At 40.1% G+C, this 23082-nt stretch overlaps 3 protein-coding genes across 13 annotated transcripts in view; all 3 read right to left on the reverse strand.

Moving 5' to 3' along the window:
- The window catches only part of LOC121880586 (AT-rich interactive domain-containing protein 1B-like), a 209576-nt gene extending 208322 nt beyond the window's left edge, over nucleotides 1-1254 (reverse strand). For 8 of the 10 annotated variants that reach the window (XM_042387894.1, XM_042387893.1, XM_042387890.1 and 5 more), the window contains exons 1-2: nucleotides 961-1254; nucleotides 210-425 (exon numbers count right to left, since the gene is read on the reverse strand). The gene's annotated coding sequence lies outside the window, so the exon portion shown is untranslated. The remainder of the gene's footprint in view (nucleotides 1-209; nucleotides 426-960) is intronic. The other 2 variants (XM_042387891.1, XM_042387892.1) reach the window with 2 other exon arrangements.
- Nucleotides 1255-6073: 4819 nt separating this feature from the next.
- LOC121880873 (kelch repeat and BTB domain-containing protein 11) lies at nucleotides 6074-9981 on the reverse strand. The gene is made up of 2 exons (XM_042388458.1): nucleotides 9596-9981; nucleotides 6074-8997 (listed from the first exon to the last, which is right to left on the reverse strand). The coding sequence occupies exon 2, from the start codon at nucleotides 8904-8906 to the stop codon at nucleotides 6996-6998; it is 1911 nt and encodes a 636-aa protein (XP_042244392.1). The 5' UTR covers nucleotides 8907-8997; nucleotides 9596-9981; the 3' UTR covers nucleotides 6074-6995.
- A 1902-nt stretch (nucleotides 9982-11883) lies between these two features.
- Nucleotides 11884-23082, reverse strand: part of arhgef10 (Rho guanine nucleotide exchange factor (GEF) 10) — a 56485-nt gene continuing 45286 nt past the window's right edge. For both annotated transcript variants that reach the window (XM_042388334.1, XM_042388333.1), the window contains 5 exons: nucleotides 22276-22418; nucleotides 20198-20372; nucleotides 13821-13943; nucleotides 12913-13433; nucleotides 11884-12807 (listed from right to left, as the gene is read on the reverse strand). In XM_042388334.1, the coding sequence (XP_042244268.1) occupies nucleotides 12928-13433; nucleotides 13821-13943; nucleotides 20198-20372; nucleotides 22276-22418 (947 nt within the window). In that variant the 3' untranslated portion in view covers nucleotides 11884-12807; nucleotides 12913-12927. The remainder of the gene's footprint in view (nucleotides 12808-12912; nucleotides 13434-13820; nucleotides 13944-20197; nucleotides 20373-22275; nucleotides 22419-23082) is intronic.

Here is a 23082-nt window from a genome sequence, read left to right on the forward strand (position 1 = left end):
TGCCTCTTTTTTTTTTTTTTTTTTTTTTTGAACAAAGCAGTTCAGATTGAGACAGACCTTGTTAGCTAAATTTAGCTGTAGGTGAAAATAGGGGGAAAAGATTTAACACGCTCCCCATTTAAATGACTAAAAGCAATTATGCAAACATACTGTAATTAGTATTCCGTGAGAAAACTAAAGACAACTGCAGTATGGGGCTGGCTGCTTACCTCCAGAGTAGGCCCCATCAGACAAGATCTTGGTGGATGTATCCGTCTGTTTGTATAACTGTTCCATAGCAAATGCAATACATGGTCTTGCCTCATTGGTCACACCAGATGATCACATCCCCTCAGTCTAATCTTTTCAAATTTTTTCACGTCCAGAAGACTGTAAGAAACACTAATAAGCTGGACACCAGATAATCATTTCCAACTTCACACCTCCTGTAGATAGTTGTGAGCAAGACAAAAGGGAGACAGTGGAAAAACTGATGTGAGACAACATTCACTGAAATGGTAGGTCATGATAACCCACTGAAGAGACTTATGCCTAAAAAGAAATTTATGCAGCAGTTGGAGTTAATGCCCAGAACCATTTACAACATGACAAATAATTTAGTATACCAAGTCACAGAGAGTGAAATGCAAACTAGACCCCACCACATCCACCGATATGATCCAGTATATTGTGTTATTAATTCCACCTGTGCTTTTCCTGCTTTGACATGTCAAAATTTGTCAGCATTTGGACAGCAACTAATAAGATGAAAATGTCTCCCTCACTTCACTGTGGAAAAAAAACAGCCATCCCAAATATAAAGGAAATAGCATTTTGGTCACTTGTAACAATATGAAACTGTGGTGACTAGCTGCATTTTAGCTGCTACCTAGTTATTATCTGCTATTTATATTTAAACAAGTTAAGGGTTTTGGCACAATTTTAACAATTTAGCTTACCTCTAATGCTAACATAACCTACCATTAACTATGTTTTTCAGAGCTTTCAACTGTATCTCAAGGTCTTCATCAGGTTAACTAGCTAACTGGTTTTGCTTGTATTCACAGTCACAAACATGTCTACCTGGTCTTCCTGGCAATGGAGTATGGCTTCTGGTGTTTTCTGTGTCTGTTTAAAAAGTTATTAAGCTATTTAAGTGCGTCGTAAACTGGTAATAGGCTACCTAAAGCTACTTGTTAGCTAATGCTAATTTGTGTGAAAACCGCGGGGATGAACTTCAGATGCACTGAGTCAATGAGCATGGGGCTGTCAATCATCCTGGCTCCATGGCAACAGGCTGACGTACTTTGGAGTTCACTTGATTTAATGTTGATTTAAAGTTGCATCAGTCAGCTTGATATATTGTTTAATCTGAACAGACCTGTATTTAAAGTATATTTAAATCTAAATTGAACTACTCAATTGAGCATATATAAGATATAAGTTTATAAGATAAACTCATTTTAATTTTGAGGGGGGAGAAACACCTCTAAAGATTAGGCTCTGTGTTTGAATCAGCTGCCAATCATAATGAAGAAAAATCTATATTTATAGATTTAATGAAAACGACCAAGAACACAAATAACTGACAATTTTGTAGAGCATATTCTTTTGAATTAAGTGATATACCAATTTGTCTGACAGAGTACAACAGCTTCATAAATGACAATTTCCCTGTGTGCCATTTAATTAATCATTAGGTGCAGTAAATGATAGGCAGCGCAGAACAGAAACATTCCTGGCAACTGCTTAATCCATCCAAAATGGAATATGAAGTGCATTTAAGCCTAAATAATTATCCAAAAATGGTTCAACAAACAAAATAAATGCAAATGTTTTTTTCATATATTTTGTATTATTTAAAAAAAAATGCATATTGGATTTTCCACCTCAAACAAAAATATTCTGATGCAAATTCACAACTGAATCAATGACACCTTGATATAATAGCTGACTCTAGCACCTAATTGTAACTTTATTGTGTATGCACTGTTGTGCTTTAAATGGGCTTAAGAGAATTAAAGTCAAGTTCATTTTGAATGCTGTGGCCTGCATTTTTTTTGTGAAATGACAGACATGTACACTATCATTTGACCCATAAGAAGCACAAACCAACTGGGCCACAACTGAAACTGTATGAGGGCCAGCTATGGCCCATATCTGTTTGTTGTATGGAAAAATACAGTCCAGTATGAATTCTATACTACAGTGTACCTGGATGGAAACAGTTGCAGCAGTGTCATATTTGTTCTTTACATCATGCTCACACTGCCCTCCAGTGTTGGAAGAGTGAATATAATGAGAAATACAGTGAGTGGACACAACAGCATACACTGTGTCTGCAATGTAAACCAGTTCAATATAACAACCCTGCAATACACACTCCTTTTGTGAAGAAAATGTACACTTCCATGGTAAGTTTTGAGGCTGTGGTGGTTTTGTATTATATTTGTAAATTAATAAATGAAATAATTAATCTATCTAGCACATTCCACACCACACAACCACCCTCAAAAACTGGATCAATAAATTCAGAGGGAAACTGTTCACAGTGAGGTCTGTGGATTATTCAAGGTAACAGGTGCATTGTCTCTGAAAAGACGTTGCTGATTTTTTTATTTATTTATTTTTTTTAAGCATTATAAATGCAGAGCACCGCAACTTCAGTTTAAGAAAAATCTGTTTTTGCTGTGTTGGCTCATTCACTGTGTGAAAATATGCAGATGTATTTCCACCACATTCGCTTTTATCATTACTCAATGCACATGAGGGTTTTGTGGTTTTTTTTCAGCAAGGACATCACCTGACATTTCATCACTTCAGAGATACGACAAGGTTGGAGTTTTGATGAGGTTTTTTTGATGTCTGACCAGGGAGAATATTACAGCAGTTGTGGTGTGAATGAAAAACCTCTTTCTTTTCACCACAAAATAAATGTAGGTGTGAAGTTATGATTTGGTATGCTGTATTGGAAAAGTGGGTTTCTTTTTCGTTTGTTTTTTTTTTTTGAAAATACACCACAATATTGAGCCTGTATTCAGCCCTCCAGCGACAGAGCAGCGTCAAAACTTACATATTCACTCAGGAATAGATGTAAAAATGAGGAAACGTGTCACCTGTACAAGCCTGTCTCTTATGAATTACATACATGTGCAACTTTGCACAATCCTGCACATTATTATATGTATGCTCACAATGATTTAGTTGTTACAGGGAACCAACAGTAGGCACAGTACTTGGAAAAAGCAGCAAATGTAGCAAAAGTGATACCTAAAGGAAAGTGCGTATGTGTATGTGCAAACACACAAAAAGGTTAATATATACATTAATGGAGTTTGGACCTTTGTTTCTCACCTGGAGACACGTCTGTTGTTTCTTGTCACTGGTCCCATTCCAATTGCTGTCAATCAGGTCACCCAATGATGATGCCTTAAAAGCAACTGAACCAAGAGAATATTGGGAAATGAAGGCAAAAACAATTATCCTGACATTGCCACCTGTGCCCCCACAGTGGCCACTGTTCAGTAAAGCTTACAGAGCATGGTCTTGCTTTAAAGTATAGTTTGGGTTCTTCTTTCACTCGAGCCTTTCATGGATGCAGGGATAAAGAATCTGGAGTCCTTTTCCATCTGAGTGCCTTGATATGATATGATAGATCTTTAAAAGTAGTATCAAACTCTTAAGCCTGGCTTTTAATTTGAATGTTTTATGGCCTTATTTATTTTATTTTATCCTTTATTTTATTGTATTCATGTTTTAATTTTTTTCAATCTATTTTTTATCTATTTTATTGGTTTTCTTATTACTACATTTTTATTGTATTTTATTTGTCATGTGTATCGAATTGTTTTAGTTTTGTACTGTCTTATTATCAGCATGTCAGTCATAGTGAAAAGCAATTTGAATCGCATTAACCTCTATGAAAGGTGCTATACCAATAAAGTTTGATTGATGGATTGATCAAAGTCTAACTACAAAACCATTTATAGTTTCAGGATAACAACAGACAATACTCAATGTACCTGCCTGTTTTTGTCTTTGTGAATACAGACAAAGTATAAATACAGCTGTTAATAATTCTGCAGCCACATCTTTTACTCTAAGTTATGATCTGTTGTTTTGTTTTCAGTGTTTTGCTGTAACCTGTGACTTCTCACTCAATATCAATATCATCAATATCATTAAATATATTCACTTGCTATCCTGACATCTTAGCCTAACAGCAAATGTTTCAGATATCGACTGTCTCTGACTTCCTGTAAACACAGTGGTAGACCTTCATTTCCACCTTAACACACGTGGTTCTAGACTGTGTAGGCTTTACTGTCACTGATACCTTTCATAAAGCAGGAAAATATCACCCGTCAGTGATTGAAGTTGCATTAAAGTCTTGTCACTGAATTTGTAGTAGTTCAGCTTTTAAATGAGAAGATGTGGGCTTGAATAATTATGGATTTGCACATTAGATATGCCTTGACTCAAAAAAAACCAGCTCCCAGTAAATTATAATGCAACAGTTTAGTAATAATTTTTTCTTAAACCTTTTTGCCACAGTTAGACTACCTGTCATAATCATTGTTTCATGATTAATAATCTCTCAATAATTTCTCATAATTATGACTTATTTTATATAATTATCTCATGACTATAAGTCATACTTACGAAGAAGTTTTCAGAAAGTTTCTCCTAATTGTGACATACTATCTGTATTGTGGGAACACTGTGATCGTATCAAAACTAAGAGATAATTATGACATACTGTATGACATGCAGAGATATTGAAAAATAAAAAAAGTGCCGATAGAAAAACATAATTATACAATAATAAGTCATAATAAGTAAAAAAAATGGGCTTCCATTGGTTTCATATTTCTCTCATATTAAATACTTGGCTGTTGATCTAGTGATGGTGCATGTGATTGGCTTAATTAAAGAGTCCTTCATCATATGAATGCACTCATTGCCGGGCTGGCAGTTAAATGAGCAACCAGCTTTGTGATACATGTTGATGGACTGCAAGAAAACCTGATTAAAGGGGTTTTGGCATAAATGAAAGATAAATCAAATACATTAAAAGAAAGATTTGCTACATGGGTAATTACATAAGTCTTCATTCATGCAGTATAAGCCTTCTGACCTTGAGTTTCACCTAAGTACTACTATAACAATTACTAATCCTGAACATTTACTGGCAAGGTAAATACAGTGAAGTCATAAATGTTTTGTAGGGCATGAGCTAACATCTGCATGGCAGTATCACTGGGAGCTGTTCCAGTCATTATCCACTAGATGGCGGCTCTGATCCAGGTTTGGCACAACAAGCCAAAATGCAGAACACGTGGACAGGAGACCAGATCCTTTTCAGACACAAAATATTTTATTTGAAGCACTTAGTTTTGACTGATATACATTATCCAACAACTAATTTGTTAGCTCACTCCAAATGCCTTGAATGGGAAGCTTTTGTCTAGCATTGCATTACTTTACTGTCCATCACAGCAGCAGATCCTACACTAACCAAATCCATACAAAAATTCACAAAAATACAGATGCCAGCCAGCGAAATATCAAAACCACATCCAGTTTGTCCGAACCACATCAACTGCTTGGAGACACTCATACAAACATTATCAAAAGCAATTTGTTCCAAGAATATATCAGTATCAGCTTCCATACAAAACTCCCACTGTGTTATTGCAGCAAACAAACAAATACTGGATTTTGAAATGTCTAAAATAAGAAAAATTTTGAGCAGAATTGGTATTGATGTGCACTGACACAAAAAGAACACGGTTGGTATTGATGTGCACTGATGCAAGAAGAACATGGTTTATTAGTGTTATAAGACCAACGATTCTTGTTTTTGTCAGCAGTGAAGCCCATGGACTAACCATATTGAAGCACTGCAGCATCTAATTTGACCTTTGACCTGAAGAAGGGGCTCTAGCCAGTGAAGTAACCTAACAGGGAAACATAAGAGAAGCATCTTTGTGTATTCTGAATGGCTGGCTTTCCTTAACGTCCCAGAAAGTGCCTGTTAGCAGCAAACGTGATGCCCTTCTCCTACAAAAACAGCTATTGCTTTAGTTTTTTGACATGACTGTGGTGCTGCACAGGATTGCTGTTTATGAAGAACTTAATCTACAAAAGATGTGAAAAATATTTGTCAGTTTGATAGCTGCACTATAGCCTGACTGACTAGTTATTTCTCTTTGGCAAATGTGCTAAATGTAAGAACTGGGACAGCGTAGCAAAATATTATACTCTGAATCTATTATTAATATATATTAATATTAATATATATTCTGAAAATGATGAATTTGCTTGGACTGAAAAGGTCCCCTGAATTACATTAATAACAATACGCTCCTCAAATGCATTGCGAGGGGAATATCAGTGTGGTTTAGAGGACAATACAGCAGCTTTTTCCACTAATGGTTATGTGACCTTGTTTTACAGGGTCAATTCAAAGGCAGTGTAAATGAGGTTTTGAAGAGTATGGTACTCTTTCCGGTCAAATTGAAATAGCGCAGCATTACAGCAGACCCACCTGTATTTTCTGTTTCATTTGCATAGAACCTGTGTTGCATCGTTCATAGAGCGCACAATAACTGCTTCCATCCATACTTTACACCATTTTCAACAAAACACTTGTTTTGTTACCAAAGTCACCAGTCAACTAGTTAATATGTTCTAAATAACATCTGTTTCTAACTACAAAAGTGCACCAAACAAAACTGAATACAGGAACTGCACAAAATAATCTACTGTCACTTTCATCATGTCATTATCTATAGTCGGATACAAATATTGTTGCATTCATTCAGCACTGAAAAAGTTTTCCTTTTAAGGCTTAACCCTGTAGACACATTGAATTGCCATGCAAATACACACATTCCATTGCAAGCAGGCAATGAGACACTGAGATAGAAAGCTGACATTGAAGAGTGTATTTAAGGTCTTCTGCTTATTTCCAGTTTTGCTATGACACATCATTTCACCCTGGATCACACCCCCTATGTGACTTTTTCAGGCTTTTCAGGCAAAGTGAGAACAAAAGGAAAAAGAATGCCTTTTGCCTCCAAAGGCGCCCTCAGTGTCTCCTCAACAAAGTAAGCATTCTCCTCCTCCACTATAAACTGAAGAGTCTGGGTTTTGTTCACACAGTAGATGCAATTGCCAATAACTGCACACCTAAATGGTAAATGGCTTCCAAGCCTCTGCGATGCGCAATCGTGCCACATTTTCACTATTGTGTTGTACTTGAACACGTTGATCCCCTGCTCGCGGTTGACGTCAAAGCGGTAGATGAAGCTTTTCAAAGCCACCATGTCTGTAGACTTCTTCCTGCTGTTGTTGTAGGGGCACTCCTGCCACTCGTCCCTCTTAGGGTCGTACTTGAGAAGGCGGTAGAAGAGAGAGCCCCCGGAAACGTACAGCTCTCCGCTGCAGGTGGTGGCTTCGTGGGCCACTGCAAAGGCTCCTTTGGGCAAGGGGGCCACTGTGGTCCAGCGGTCCATACGAGGGTCATATTTTTCCACTGTAAACAAACACTCCCCTCCGATGGCGTACAGGTAGCCATCCATAGACACGAGTTTTAGCTGGGCACGAGCCTGGTTCAGAGGGCGGACCTCGGCCCAGCGGTTGGTTATGGGGTTGTAACAGAAGACCTTGTCTGAAACCTTGCCCTTGTCCCCGTAGCCCTTTATCCCCCCTGCCACAAACAGGTAATTATACATTGTGCAGATACCACACCCTTTAGTGTTTACGTCCTCAGGCATCACAGTCAAAGGTCTCCAGTCATTTGCTGTTTCGTTGAAGTAGTAAATCATGTGGTTCTCCTCAAAAGACCCCACAGACAAGGGGCTCTGTGGCCGGCTGCCACAGCGGCTTGGCGGCCGGCTCCCAACACGATCAAACACATCGTTTATCTCTGAAACCATCAGAGTCTTCCTCCCCTCCATTCTCTTCTTCAGGATCAGATCCCGCTCCGATCCGGTCAGACGCCCGTACACTGAGGGGTCTTTGAGGATCTGGAGGAAGTTGTCGCTCATGAATCCATAGGCGGTCTCCTTCAGTTCACTAAGTCGCTGCTTCTTTGCGATGCTCAGAATCTCGTAGCAGTTCTCTGCAGTGATTTGTTCCGACATGGAGTCCATGGCCGCCTGGACCGCACAGGGGATCTGCAGGATTTTAGCCCCCGTGATGACATCTACAACATTGTCCTTAGAAACATTCATCTGACAAGTGTAAACATAGTCTATCAACGTAGACAGAGTCTTGTAGCTCACCCCCTTCACTTTCAGGATGTCTCGTGACAGCCGGGCTTTGAAGTAGTCACTCTTCTCTGCCAGGACAGACTTGTGAGCGTTGATCGTCTGCCCGCCGACTTCGATGACTAAATCAGGCTTTTTTTCAGACTGTGTATTTTCAGCTTCCTGGCTGCTGTCCCTGCGCTCGAGGTTCGATTTTAGGACTGACCGATCAGTTTCCTGTTTGGCTTGGCCAGACAAGCACACAGAGGAATCTGCACTGTAAGACACTTTAGCTCTGGCACCATTGTGGATTTCACCGCTCGCACAACTTGGCTGCATGCCAGCAATGTGGTTGGACACAGTGGAGTCAGCATGAGGAAGGAGGTCCAGATCACCCTTGTCATCAGAGAGATGAAACTGGTCAGCTCTCGAGATGTACGAGCCGTTACCTTTCTGGTGATCGATATGGTTATTATCCATCAGTCTTCCATCCAGGAGGTATTCCTTCTCGAACACAGTAGGAGGGTTGAAATCCTGGTCGTCCTGCAGGAATCCCTGGACGTAACGTGGACATGAATTCTCATCTTTGTCGAGCTCAGGGTTCACGGCGTGGAGGATGACAGTAGCCTCAACAGTGACGGCTCCTCCTCCTTGCCTGCGGCCCTCGTTCATCTTGACGTGCTCACTGGTGTCGGAAGACAGCCTCTTCACTGATCATGCTGAGTCGATGGATGAACTTGTGCCTCGAACTCTCTGTTTTCACCTACATGGCGGGAAAACAAGGAGGGAATTTAAATCAAGACCAAACGGAGGAGGGAAAAAAATGAACCTTGAAGCTGCAAAGACTTATCTATTCTCTGAGGGGCGCCCTTTCTCTAATTACAAACAGATTGAGCAAATTACTCTTTGCTTCCATTGCCAACTATGCTGTGTATACTCCTGTATTGATGTGTCATCATTTCAGTCAAAACTATAGAAGCGACACTGACGTTTAACTGCATGTGCAACATCTGTAACAAAGAAACGGCACATGCAGCTTCTCGTGGCTGTAAACTGCATGACCTACTGCAATAATCACTCTGCCTGTCCATTATTTGTTAATCTGGAGGCATTCCGAGCGCATGCGCAAGGTGTTGCGTTCATGGAGGAATTAATCTCTAATATGACGGGGAAAGGGCGTTTTTGATCATTTAAAAAAAAAAACCCTCTTATCTAACGCATTTCATTACATGCCGGTCAAACGATGAGAAAACTATCATTCAGTCAAATTAAGAAGATATATTTGTGTTTTAATATAATTATAACCACATTTGAATGCACAAATGAATATTTACTTCCATTATCAGTTTATTTTGACCTACTTGCGTGTCCTCGTTGTGGTTAAACAGCTCGGCAGCAGCAGTTTCCCTGCCGGTCCCTTCCACAAAGCTCCGTTACGTAAGGCAAGCGCAATCCTGACGAAGCAGCCGGGCTGAGTTTACTTCACCGACAATACCATCAGCTTTCTCCCATCCGTTCACCTTTTATCCATCGACCCTCTGAAGTCCCGTTTCATCCGCTCCTGAGCTGAAATGTCTCCGGTTTCCGAGGCGGAGGCGAGGCAGAGGGACGATCAAACAGTCACCTCAGGTCGCACCTCCTTCAGATCGTGGCCAAGTCATTTCCTCCTTGTGGACGTGTGGAGAGCTGCTGCGCACACCCAGCGCCGTCCCTGCAGGATCTGGAACTGTCCAGCATTGGCAGCGGGGCTGATTTTTGTTGTCTTTTTTTTTTTATTTTTTACAGTTGACTACAGTGAGGCGGTTATTATTGATCTAAACCACGCCCCCTTCAGTCGGTATTAACCCTACACTCAACAGCACGAGGCTCCATCTGTTGGGCGCGCGCTGGACGCATCCCAGATATGCGACATTCCTTTACGCATCCTTTACGCATCATCCTTTTCCTGGGTACCACGACGGCTGGGGGTCAGGGGATTGTATATATGGGAAATCCCCCTCCTCTCCCAATTTATACATACTGTATATATCAACCCCAATCTATAATTTCATCTCATTTTGTTGTAAAAAAAAGTGACCCTTTATGTAAAAGGTTATATAGGATAATACTATTTAAGTTTAAAATATAGATTAAAATACCAGGCATTCTGTAAGTCTCCATTGGGATTTTATATTACAGTAAAACTATTTAAAAATCAATTAATGTTCCATTAGTACACTCCACCTGTTTGTACATGAGACAGTACATCACACTATCTGTACAGCTGCCCTCTGCAGTAATTTGTGTGTTTCCTTGAAGCAAGTTTAACCCAAAAACAGCTTCACAATGCTCTGAAAATATGACTCACACGTTCCTTTTGGAAATAATCCAACACTTCTCCTTCTATTACAGATACAGCATTAAAAAAAATCAGGCTGCTGCAACACTCGTATGTATGTGTGTATCCAGTATAACTTGTATAACTCGTATGGAAAATGACCTTTGAAGTGGAAATGTCTGTGTGTGTGTTACTCCAGTAACACACACACAAAGAGACATGTCAGCTATGTACACACTCAACATGTGAAAAGGCTTGATTAGAAAATAACACAACCTCAGAGAGCAGCAGCAGTAGCAGTAGACGGTCTTATCCAGGGTCCGTAACCTCTCCTCTGTGGAGACTGTGCGTCTTAACAGCTGGCCTTCAGATATAAAAATAAAGGGGCGCCAGCGCTAGGGCATCACACAACCATCAGCCCCGTGAGATTAGAGGACATTCAGCTGGGAGGTTTTAATGCCAGATATTCTGAGAACAAAGACTTGCTGAGGACTGATACACACACACAAAATGAATGTGTCCATGGAAACCTCTGGGTCAGAAAGAAAACAAAGACTTCCAGTTGCAAAGCTGTCTTGGCAACCCCCAGCCAGACAAACTCATAACTGGGTTACTTTTTGTAAGATCTTAAGGTGAGACTGAGGCGTTGTCGCATTCTACTTCTGGTTAATAAATACAAGTATGTATTCAGTTACAGGAGTTAAATATTATCTTAGGTCAGCATATTATATACAACCCCAAAAAATCTGATCTGATAATATTTGGGATCAGCCCAGGGTGCCGTGGACTGTAGCATGGGAACAACTCCAACCTGAACTCGTCTATTTTTGTTAGAACTGATAATGTAGTGAAACATGGTTGTGCAACAGTGGACGTGGGCGTTACAAGAGAGAAAATGCCTTGACCCTCTATTCAGCAGTAAGAGAAATGAGCAGTGAAATCCAGGAAGAGCTGTATCAGGCTCAGTTCCTGCGGCCCCCTCAGGCACATTGCTAGTCCCGGCATGTACTGATGGCTGCACACAATCGCAGCAGAGTAGAAGTACAAGGTTAGTTTGAGTCAAGAAAAACTGACACACTGACTCTGTTCCTCCCTTCCTTTATCTTCTGAAACCGCTACTTGTTTTGAATATCTGTTAGCTTTTGGTGTTTAACCAACATGTCAAATCCTCTGCATTAATTTCTTGAGCTGGAAACTTGCCAACACTGCAGAAAAGTTGCCACATGGTTGAAGTGTTTTTACCAAAGAAGACTACTGGTAGATAATAACTCAAAATAAGTGGATATTCTAATGAAAAATGCTTTTAAAATCACATGAAGTACACACGGTTGCTCAATAAAACAATGTTTATGGATTTGTTAATATACATAGCAGAAGTACAGTACATATAAATTGTGACAGTATAAAGCTTTTTATCTTTTTTTAAACATCCTTAAGTGGGAAACGAAGATGCATTAGGGCTAAACAAAAAAAAAAAATCCCTCCAGGTGATAACATCTCTTTCATACCTTTCATATATATAGAAACCTGGCCAGCCAGGGATCTCATCAAACCTTTCCAAACTAATTCAGTCATCAATAATTCACCTTTTATCCCTTTTCTCTGTTAACAGAATGCTAGGACTAGTTTCAGTGGTCCAGTGATAAAAGGATAGTTCCATATAAACATCCTTTGTCCGAGCCCAAAACACATACACATGTAATCCTGAGTTGTCATACTTCATATTTACAACTCTGGCCGTGACAGATGATATAAAAATCTGCCCAAAACCTAATCCTAATCTGAATAAAACATTTATGTAACAGATTCAAAGCCCCATCGTTACCTTACACTCCTTTCAAGCAGTCATCCCTTACACCCTAAAATAATTATTTTCAACACTGATTTAAATACTGCAGTCCTGTACAGTCAACTTGTGTGACACAAACACTGGAGAGTAATGTATTAGTTAAAGAACAACAACCAACTTTATCGGAGGGTGAAATTAAAGACATTTCAGTGTTTTCATCCTTAAGTCTTTTTGACTGGTCTGTAGGCTGGTCTTTCGCACTGTCAAGCATCATTATTGAGTGGTTATGTTGATCCTTTGTTTTGTTTTGTTTTTTTTTTAAATGGTAAGAGACATCATCAGAAACATCTTGGGAATACTGTGGAGTGCCTGATGCAGGTCTGGTTTAAATAAGACATTTAGTTGTTTTGATTGATGCAAAATATTCAGTAAAGTGGAACACCAGATCTCCTTGTGACAGTTTCAACCTGAAAAGAGACAAGAGACATACAGTAGGTAAGATCCTTATATGTTGTGCAATTATATTTTCTATAGGTGAGTAGTAAAAAAGTTGTTTTTTTTTACTAAATTACCGAGGTGGTGGTGTGTCACATATTGAGTAAGGGGATCTGCCAGATCATGATGGTAGAGGTGGTGTCCTCATGGCGTGACTGTTTGGTCTTTTTGTTGACCCTGCGGTGGCCTGAACCTCCAGATACCACCAGCAGAGAGCTAACGTCAACCTTGCTGGCCCGGCGGCCCCTTTGGTGGTGGACTGGGTCATGGAGCACGTCATAAAGCGCCCCGTCCTCAGGTCCGTGCTCCAAAGAGCCCTGGGACTGTGCTAGGGAGCCGCAGGAAGAGGAGGACAGGGAGTCCTGGAGAGCCATAGTGGTGCAACCCGCCTCTCCCAACCACACGCCTCGTCCCCGAGGGGGAGTCAGAGCTATATCTGAAGAGGGCTGAATGCTCTCTCCATCCTCTGCCTCTGTTGGCTGGACCGAGGTGGGAGGGGTGGAGGATGGAAGGCTGGAGAGACGGTTACACACAGCAGCTGCCACGCTGAGGAACTTGACTGGACCGCTGTGAGCGTGCAGGGACACCATACCCCGACCTGAGAACAAGTACAGCCACTTAAACAGTCATTTATATTTTACATATTTGTTGTGTATTTGCAGATGTATATATCTGAGTTTTGAAAGTAATAAACAGCAACTTTTTCAAATGTCTGATTTGTTGCTGTTTTTTGCCCATAACCGTACAATAATAAATCACCCTTTAATCGGTTTATGAAGTCTTTTCATTGGGTGTTTCGAGTGTTAATATATACTAACTGAAAAGAATAATATTATAAAAAACTTTTGTTGAAACTCTTAGGAATGAGAAATACTAAAATAGTGATTAACTACAAAGGTTGACTGAATACAAACTGCAATACTCTTGCTAATGTACACATGGAAAAACATCTGGATATGTGATTGTGGTGATGTTTCAGTGTTACCTGTGACCTTGGGGATGCCCTGCAGCCTGGGGACAGAGAGGGCCACAGTCACCCCCAGGTTGGTTCCTACAAGAAGTAGACCATGGCAAACCAGCAGACTGCTCACTGACACTCTCTGGTTCCCTATGGAAAAACATAAGCATAACATTGGTTTAATCTTACATAAATTGAATGTCTTTCTAAAGTAAATCTATCAACATTTTATTAAAATGTAGAAAGACACAGCTAATGAATGTAAACACATCCTCCCACCCTAAGTGATTTACAGTATGAAGTATGATCTATTGGACCTCACATAGACGCACTGTGCTTATGCACACTTGTGTCTCCTGGAAAATTAGAAAACTGCGCAGTTAATGGGCCACTTCACCACGCTTGAATACAGCACGGTGCGAAGGAGGGAGTTGTATCTTTTCAGCGAGTCGGAGCATTTCAGCAGCGATGATTTTTAACGGTTATTTGTCTCCAGGGCAACGTAAAGAGGAGCCTGGATGAAAGCGGCTCTTTTCAAGTGTCTGAACACAGAAAAATGCACCATTATAGTCCGCTTTGAGTCAAACAAACAAACAAATACAAAAGTGTTATGTAAGAGTGAGTGAAGCGTAATGCTGTAATTAAGCAAGGAGCTTTGCCTCTATTCAGCAGCTTGTGGCAGCTACAACAGGACAATCTGACCTGACCTTTTAGTTTCCCTCCTGGTCAGAAACATCACTGCAGTGCACTTCGGACAGTAAAAGTGGTGATTGTTAAGTTAACAGCACCTTTCAGCAGAGAAGGCAATAAAGTCAGGCTTGCTGACAGATCGTGTTAGGTGACTTATTATGTGGAATTTGGCACTCATCTCAGACCGTCCCCCAACACGAGCTTTGTCGGGAATAAACTATGCAACAAATGGTATCTGGTCAGACATTTTTATCATCATTTTTTACGATTGTAATAAGAATCTGGGGCTTTGCAAAAACAGTCTTTTCAGTCCTGCTATGTGGGAGGCAGGACTGTCATGAGTCATTACTGCTATAACAGCTTGACTTGAATTTCCTCCCTCAAAGTAATCCTCTTGGGCTTTAGGGAAAAATTACTGCCAGTCTCTCTGCCTGACCCCCCCCCTCAATAGAGGTGACCCTTTGCATGGGGCACACACGCCATACTGCCATACTTCCAGGAATCCTGCCAGATAGGCAGCCAGGTACACTCCTCTCCTTCCAAACCACAGTTGAAGACAGGGCCCTGAGTCTTGCCCACATGTGCTTCTAATGAGGGTCCAGAGTGAGCAGAAACACACAGACTGCTGGTTGGGGGCCTTGCTCAACTTCCTCCTTTCATAATATTTGGAGTTCCCCACCCAGAGGGTGAACTAAAATAAACCCAGAGTGAATGTCTACACTGACCAGCTTTGGCCCTGATCCTACACCAGAGCACCACTTTGATCTGCACTTAGTCCTGACAACCAACGGCAGGAGGGAGGAGCAAATCCCATACATTACAATAATACACTATATCAGTCATTCAATCAGTCTAGAAATAACTCATATCAGCACAATGTGACTAATCATGGTTTCAGTCTTTATGGATGGAGGCTAACTCCCCCTTTATTACTCTAATTATAAAGCTGATTAAGTGTTCAACGTCTAAATTCAGATCAGAATTCTCACTTGATGACCGGGGTGTTATATTTCTATAAAATATAGCTAAATACCATTGTGGCTGATATGTATGGCAAGTGAGCCAGAGAGTAAATTAAAGACCCTGTCACACATATAATTTCTATTATCATATGGTATACCTCATTAATCATGAGGAATCCTCTTTCATTCCCACATGAATCTTTCACCTTTCACAGCAGAAGGCAAGTTTTAACTGGAGCTACTTCATAGTGCGGCTACAATATATTATCCAGGCTTATCCTGTCTATCCAGTCCTTGAATCTCTGAGGGATTGCATGCTCATTCAGGAATAAGTGTGTTATCCATGTTGGGAGGTGTGCAACAATAGTAGCGTACAAACAAAGACGAGCTGGAGGTGTTATTTACCGACCCCCCCCCTGATGTTTGTCTCCCATTAGGCCGTGCATGGCTGCTTATTTAGGTCACAGAGCAGCAGACATAAGGCAGACTAGACCCTCAGCGCAGCAGCCACCAGTCTGCTTTGATTAAGGACCACTGCCTTTTGAAGTCCTTATTAAGGGTGTTTTTTTTTTAAATATGCTAATTTTAATGAATGTTTAACTGCTTTACACAGTGTTCTGCCTCACATTTACACACATATTTTATTTAATGTGACTTTATAGATTGTACATTACAGCTGTTGTGCTGGTCGTGATGTGGATTCCTTGTCCTAGTTTACTTTAAAAAGAGATTCAGTAGGACAAACCAGGTCAGCCCAATCAACTACTAATAACCCTAAATTACTTTTAAACATGAACTGTGCAGGATTCTTATAGTAACACTAGCTGTGAGTTACAATGAAAATGACTGTTATTACAGCATATTAAACCACTGTGTGTTTAGTGCTTGGATAAGAAACTCCTGTCTGAAATGAAGGGAGTTAGCAGAATTGCTCCAACATGCATGAACATGAGAAGAAGAACCCCACCTAGAGCACCTCCTGCATTCAACACGGCACCATTCACAGAAGCATTCACACCCGAAGACAACGCCCCACGTCTCTTTCCCCTGCGCTGATATTGTTCGCTAGAACAATCCTGTGTCTGACTGTGTGTTCTGTATATAAGCCAAAACTGCATTAGGATCAGTAATCTAATATTGCTTCATAATAATGTGGACTTCCTGGATAACAGAGTAATGCAGAACTCATCTCTCTACATCAAATACCACAATAATGTAATTTCTTGCCATTTTCTGATAAGCCGTCATTACTTTTAGCTTCTATCTCAGTAAATAAACATTTTTGGAGGAAGGGATTGCAGATGGAAGACCCGTCACTCTTTGCCTCTAACACATCCATTGCAGACAGTGCCTTATGTCCAATCAGTTTGGCTGGCAGCTCCAATTACATCAGAGTTTGTGAAGAAACAGCAATTTTTTTTGGCCTCATTCTGTTCCACGGCAGCAACCAGTGCTGATAAATGATACTGTGGAGCATTCTGGAAAAGTGAAGATAACAACAGACCAGAGAAAGAGCGCCAGACAGGTGGACTTCATACCACTGTCCTATTAAAGTATCCACTGTGAAAAGCAAGCGTGCAACGTCTTAACAAACCACAGCTAGAAAGATTGGTTGGTAGTTCAAACTTGGATAAAAACTTTTGATTTCCATGCTGAGTGACAGACTAGGCATCCACTGTTGTTATCAGAGGAAGTGAGCTCTTAACGGCGAGGCCTGGAGAAGGAAAGCTTTTATGTGTGGTGGTCTGTCCCAGAACCAGCTTCCTCTGTGGTTGCATGGATCCTATTAGCTAATATGGGCAGTGAGGTCCCAAAGCAGACTGCTTTTATCATTCACATCTGTCTGACAAAGAGGCCTTCCACTTTGTAACTCTAAACACTGGGTATCAGAGTGAGATTCTCAAACAATATCAAGTGAAAGTGGGTACAGTACTCCAAGCAGTTGGTCGTCTCTCACACTTTTACTTGCAATAAGGGATACTCTTAAGACAATGTGTAAATTGAGAACAGTCCTTAATCTGATTTTCCTGCATTCATAAGCGTGACGCTTCATAAATGCTGTTTATCACTGTGCTCCAGTTAACAACTTGTAGCCATGGATACAAATAGCTGTGATGTGTGGATGGCTCTTTGTTGCAGTTTGTTTTGCTCCCTCCACAGCATCAGATCCTGTCTTTGTAGCAGCTCCAACAACTGAATAACATTTACAATAATTTCTGGAGAGCTCATTACATGAGATCTGACATTCTGCTGATTAATGCCTGAAGTAGAAAGAAATGCCTGATTGAAAAAAGCTACCCGGCTCTGACTTCACAAAACATCCACACATCTTCTTTTATCATCTGTTTGCCAAGTATTTCTGATTTCTGGATGTTATTAATACTTTTCTGGCAATAACAGAGCAACTGCCCTGAAGAGTGTACTGTACAAATGAAGGCTGAGCTGGCCAAATGACTGTATTGTACTAATGATGCTGAAGCTGAGATGCAGGTTAGTCATTAACTGCATTTCGTATAGATTAAACCACAGCTGTCATCACAAAACACATATGCAAATATCAAAACTCAAACCCCATTTAAGTATCCAAATACTGTACGATCTGGTTTCAAGTGGAAGGCAAAGAGTATATTGGCAAAAGACATTTATATAAAACTTCAAGACAATATTACAAAGAATGTTTCATGCAATGCACGCCAAACCACAGCTGTCCTTATCACTCAGCATGGAGGAAAAAGAGATTAAAAACAGCAGCGATGGACTACACAAATACAGACTTCCGACCAACATAAGCAATCTCCCCTCAACAAAAAACTACAATCATCCTTTTAGGCAGTGCGTTTTTGGGTCAAGGCTGATGTAACACAGCAGATTACAAGATCCAAAGCAGCACGCTGCTCTGATGACTTCAGCCTTCACAGTCATTTGATTTGACTTGAACATCCTCAGCGACAATGTTTGGCTTAAACCCACATAAGAGGAAACTGTCCTTGTTTCACTACCCACTGCTACGCGCTAAATACAGTATCATCTACTGTGTTGACAACAATCGCCGTAGTAACAAAATAAGTGTCACCAGTGCTAAAGGACACATGCAGGAATGCAGAAGCAGAGTTAGGTATGATGTAAACACACTAGTTTTGGGCACACATTGTGTGTCAAATGATGATGAATAAAGTTAAACTTTAGAATTCTTCTTCTGCACCTCTAAAACAAATATTTGCTCTCTACAATAACTCATCTGATGTCAAATCATCTGTGATCTATGGCTCATTTATTTCACCTCTGACATGGTTCTGCAGATACTACGACCAACTAATGACAAGTTTACTGTACATCTACAATGCCTTACACAATCACAGATCAAAGGTGAGCCACTGCCATTACGGAGGAATGATGTAAGTAAAGTGAATTGCTCCTCAAAACAGGTAGAAAGTACTTACTAGTGATGCTATATTATGTTTGTAGAAGGGAAAAATCAAGCTTCAGATACTTCTACATTGTTGTTTATATTCAGTCTGTGCATTAAAGTTAACATAAATTAATAAAACAATATTTCCTCACTCACACTTCATGGTGTCAGAAGATTTCTGCATTCATCCCAATAACAATAAAGGTGAATGGAATTTCCATTTGTGATGCTCACAGAATTGAAAAATTACACTTAAAAATTTCAACAGCAACTGTTTCCAATCTGTTTCTAGAAGAAAATGTCCCCATCGCTCAGATAAACACAGACTGACGACAGACAATATTAACAGTTTTGTTTGGGAGCATTTCTTCAGTAGAGAGTAGTTCATATAAAAACTGTGAGGATCGTGTCATTATAGTTAGTATGAACCTCATTCTGGTCAATTGAGGTTGCTTGTCAGTGGAGATATTGTTATTTCTAGCTCAGCTGCAAGTATCCATATCTTAATGTGTCATAACTACTGTTGTCTGTCTTTGGCCAGTCTATCAAGAGCACGTCCCTTTATATGTTTTTAAATAACTGTTCAATCTGGCCTGAATTCTCCTTCAACACAGCCCATTCCAAAGCACACACAGTTACCTTAAAACTTGACTTGATGAGGTCAAATGTTTTTATGTAACACTATAAATAGAGACAAAATGAGGGGTTCCTAATTCACTGTTTAGACTGGAGGAGCCTTTGAAAGAGGACGAGGGTGTGACAAACCTGCCATAACAAGAGCTGTCTGGATGAGCACCTGGACTGATGTTACCTAATTACTGACAGGCACCAAGTAAGACAGCACTTTGAAAACATGAGGTCATAGGACCTGCACACCAGTCCACGAATGCAGGGCTGTATTTGAATAAGTACTGTATATGTGACTGGATGATCACAAGATCAGATATCAAAAGAGAGAACAACTATGCTTTGCTGTTCTTTGTCAGACAGTTTGACACTCTCTAAAAGGTTTCCAGTCTCGGTCGGTTATACTGATCACATTACTGAGTGACATTCAAGGGTGGGAAAAGGGAACTGAAAGCTGGTGGTTGGTGAAGTGATAAAGGTGGTACGACTGCAGGATCACCATGACTTAATCTTAAACCACAAGGTTGTGCACAGAACAAGAACTTCACTTCAGATGACAAAAACCTCTGAACATGTCTACAGTACTGCAGTATAGTATGTTTTGTTATTAGTTACAAATTACAGTTTTTAAATTTGACTTGTTTTTCACCACCTACATGAATAGACAATTAACACCTAAACTCAAGATTAAGCTAGAAAATGGAATGATATCTTACCAGGCAGTATATTGTGGACAGGTGTGGCAATGTTAATGTCTTGCAGGTGCTCCAGGGTCTCGGTGTGGAAAAGGCGAAGAGTGGAACCAGAGCTGAAGGCAATCCAAATGCCCACGCCAGCCACCACCATGTGGGACACCACCATACCCTCCTCCTGGTGGGCCTCCAGCTGCCTCTGGATGGAGGAGATGGGGGAAGGGTGACAGGACTTTGGCATTAGTTACTGCACATTCACAATAATTTAAGTCTAAGGGAGGATGTACATTATATTGCCAATGTTAGAATAACCTTTATTAAGAGCTGATTTAAGTGAATAGACTGAAATAGAAGACTAGTTTTGCAAGAGTGAACATGAGACCTTTGACAACAGTATGCATGACAGAAATAATCTCCTACCAGTAACAGCATATCAACTTTTTAAGACTTTTAAGGTTTATGATATGAAAACTGAGAGTTTAGGAACTTAAACACATTTGAAAGAGTATAAGACTTTTATAGGACATATAGAAACTCAGCTATGTGATTCCAATTTAGCAGCTAATTTACCAAGAACAAATTTTTGCTACACATGCAATGTCTGCCACCATTTCTAGTCTATTTGTCTGTACATCTATGACATCGGTTTGTTGCATTGATATGCGAAATCTTAACAGTGTTTTTGATTGTCCTGTGTTGGTTGTGTGTGACTTCAAACTGGAGAAAATATATTTCAACACAGAAAGTTGGTTTCATTGTCTGTTTAGACTACAGCAGCCCAGGCATTGTCACTGATTGTTATGCCTGGAACCCTGTGATTATGCTTTCCCAATGAAATGAAGAATCACATTTCCACAACAGACAATACAGTGTATTATAAAATAGATTTTTTTGGCAAAATGTATGAAAGATGATTATTCATAAACAATGCCAATATTTCTAAACATAATGAGCTTGTCAGATGTGGTCAAAACGGGGAGCAAAAGGAAGGCAGTATTTACCACTGTTTACTAAAATTTGGTTTATAAATCTCAAATTACATCAACTTTATAAGCTCTTTTTTAACTCTAGATTTCCTTTTCGTTGATTAGTGTGAGAGACAGTAGTTTCAAATCTCTGCAGAGTGTAAGTTTGAAATCTCTCTGCACAGAGACCGATAAACTGGGCTTTCTCCATCACCACAAGTTACATAATCTCACCACACATTGCTCTATGTGTAGGTGGAGTTATATTTGGCCGAGGAGAGTCCATTCACAAGTGTCTTAGTACAGGGCTCTGGTAAAATGTGGCAATAACAAGCATGAAACATAAATGTAATGTCCTGAAAGTGTAAACCCTTGTAATTTATAATGTATCTACTGTTAATTATTACTATATTATGTGTTAAGTATCCCATTAATTTGTAACTGTCTCAACATTCCTTCCTCTCTGTCTGACTTACAGTCACTACTATGGACTAACTGTAAGTCTTCAGTGAGAGAAAGAGCAAGACAGGCAGGTGGTCCAACGTAATGAGCTTAATGAGGCTAAAAAGATTATGAGTGAGTGCATGACAGAGGAAGGTTACTATTCCTGGCCCCATGGCAGGTGCTTCCATTCCCTAAACCAGACCAGTACACACACACAGAGAATACCATCCATATTCCAGGATATGGAAAGAAGAAGTGGGAGGAGGGTAAAATAAGGGACTTTATGAGGGACTTTAAACTTTACTGACTTCACACTTGCTCCCTCTTAGAAAAATTCAAACAAACAGTAACACATAATACTCATTACAACATACTCTTACCTTGAAGTTGGCCTCTCCAAACTATGACTTTATTTTTTTTTTCCTAGTCTGACTAACTCTTAAGAGAAACAAAGATTTTCCTACAGACTTCACAAACAAATAGGAGGGAAATTAACTTTGTCATCATCCTTTTCATTAGAGCTTGTTTCCTGTGTGAATTACACAGGCAAACTGGGACAGATACACAGATAACAAGAGATGTGCTGAGGGTTATTCACTCCACACACAGACAATGACATGCTACACTGGTCCTTTTAGGATATAGACTTGGTATGTAATAGTAGCATTACGGTATCAGAGGTGGGTTACATACCTCCACACAGTGTGTGTGGGTGCTGATGATGAAGACTTGTCCACCTGATGAAGCCCAGAGGTGCTCCTCCACAGCCAGCATGGACTTGACTGGGAGGACTCCCAGCTTCAGCACCGTGGGCTTGTCACAGCTCCACAAACCATCTGTAGTAACAGACACAACACTGACAGCTCAGTATTGGACTAGACAGAACTCATGATATAATGTGATTTACAAAATGCAGTTTATATGCCAACAAAGAATGCATGTCTGGTCAGGATCAAATCTCTAATGCAAACTTCAGTAAATTGCATACAGTAGGATGAGACACTGACTAAAACAAAGCAACATACCAAGTAGAACAGTACTGTACATCTTTTTAAAATGAGAAATAGCTTTGTTACAGCCTCTGCACTGGTATTATTGCATTCTTCTGTACAATGTAAACCTCTAGCAATTTTCCTGTAATTGTTAAAGAAGAATGGTTTGTGTGGAAGATATTGTGGTAGTGTAAATGTCATCTGTAAAGGTCATCTGCATTTATAACTCTGCTATTACTGGTGGAGTGGCCATTGATGGTTTTCACAGCCTTCACTATGAATATAGATGGGCTATGAGGCATTAGTCAGAGCTGAGCTCTGTCCCACACACACCTCCTACACACTCTGTTCTACATGTGCTGGCACCTACAGTGCCAGCTCTGCAGCAATCCAACACCCCATGCAGTGACTTTATACATATCAACACATTAGATTTCTGCAACAGTTACATCCACTTGTTTAGATGTAAATTACTTTGGTCATAAAATGGGGGGAAATGTAGGTTTAT

Source organism: Thunnus maccoyii, chromosome 16 (assembly GCF_910596095.1).
Source record: "Thunnus maccoyii chromosome 16, fThuMac1.1, whole genome shotgun sequence".
NCBI lineage: Eukaryota > Metazoa > Chordata > Actinopteri > Scombriformes > Scombridae > Thunnus > Thunnus maccoyii.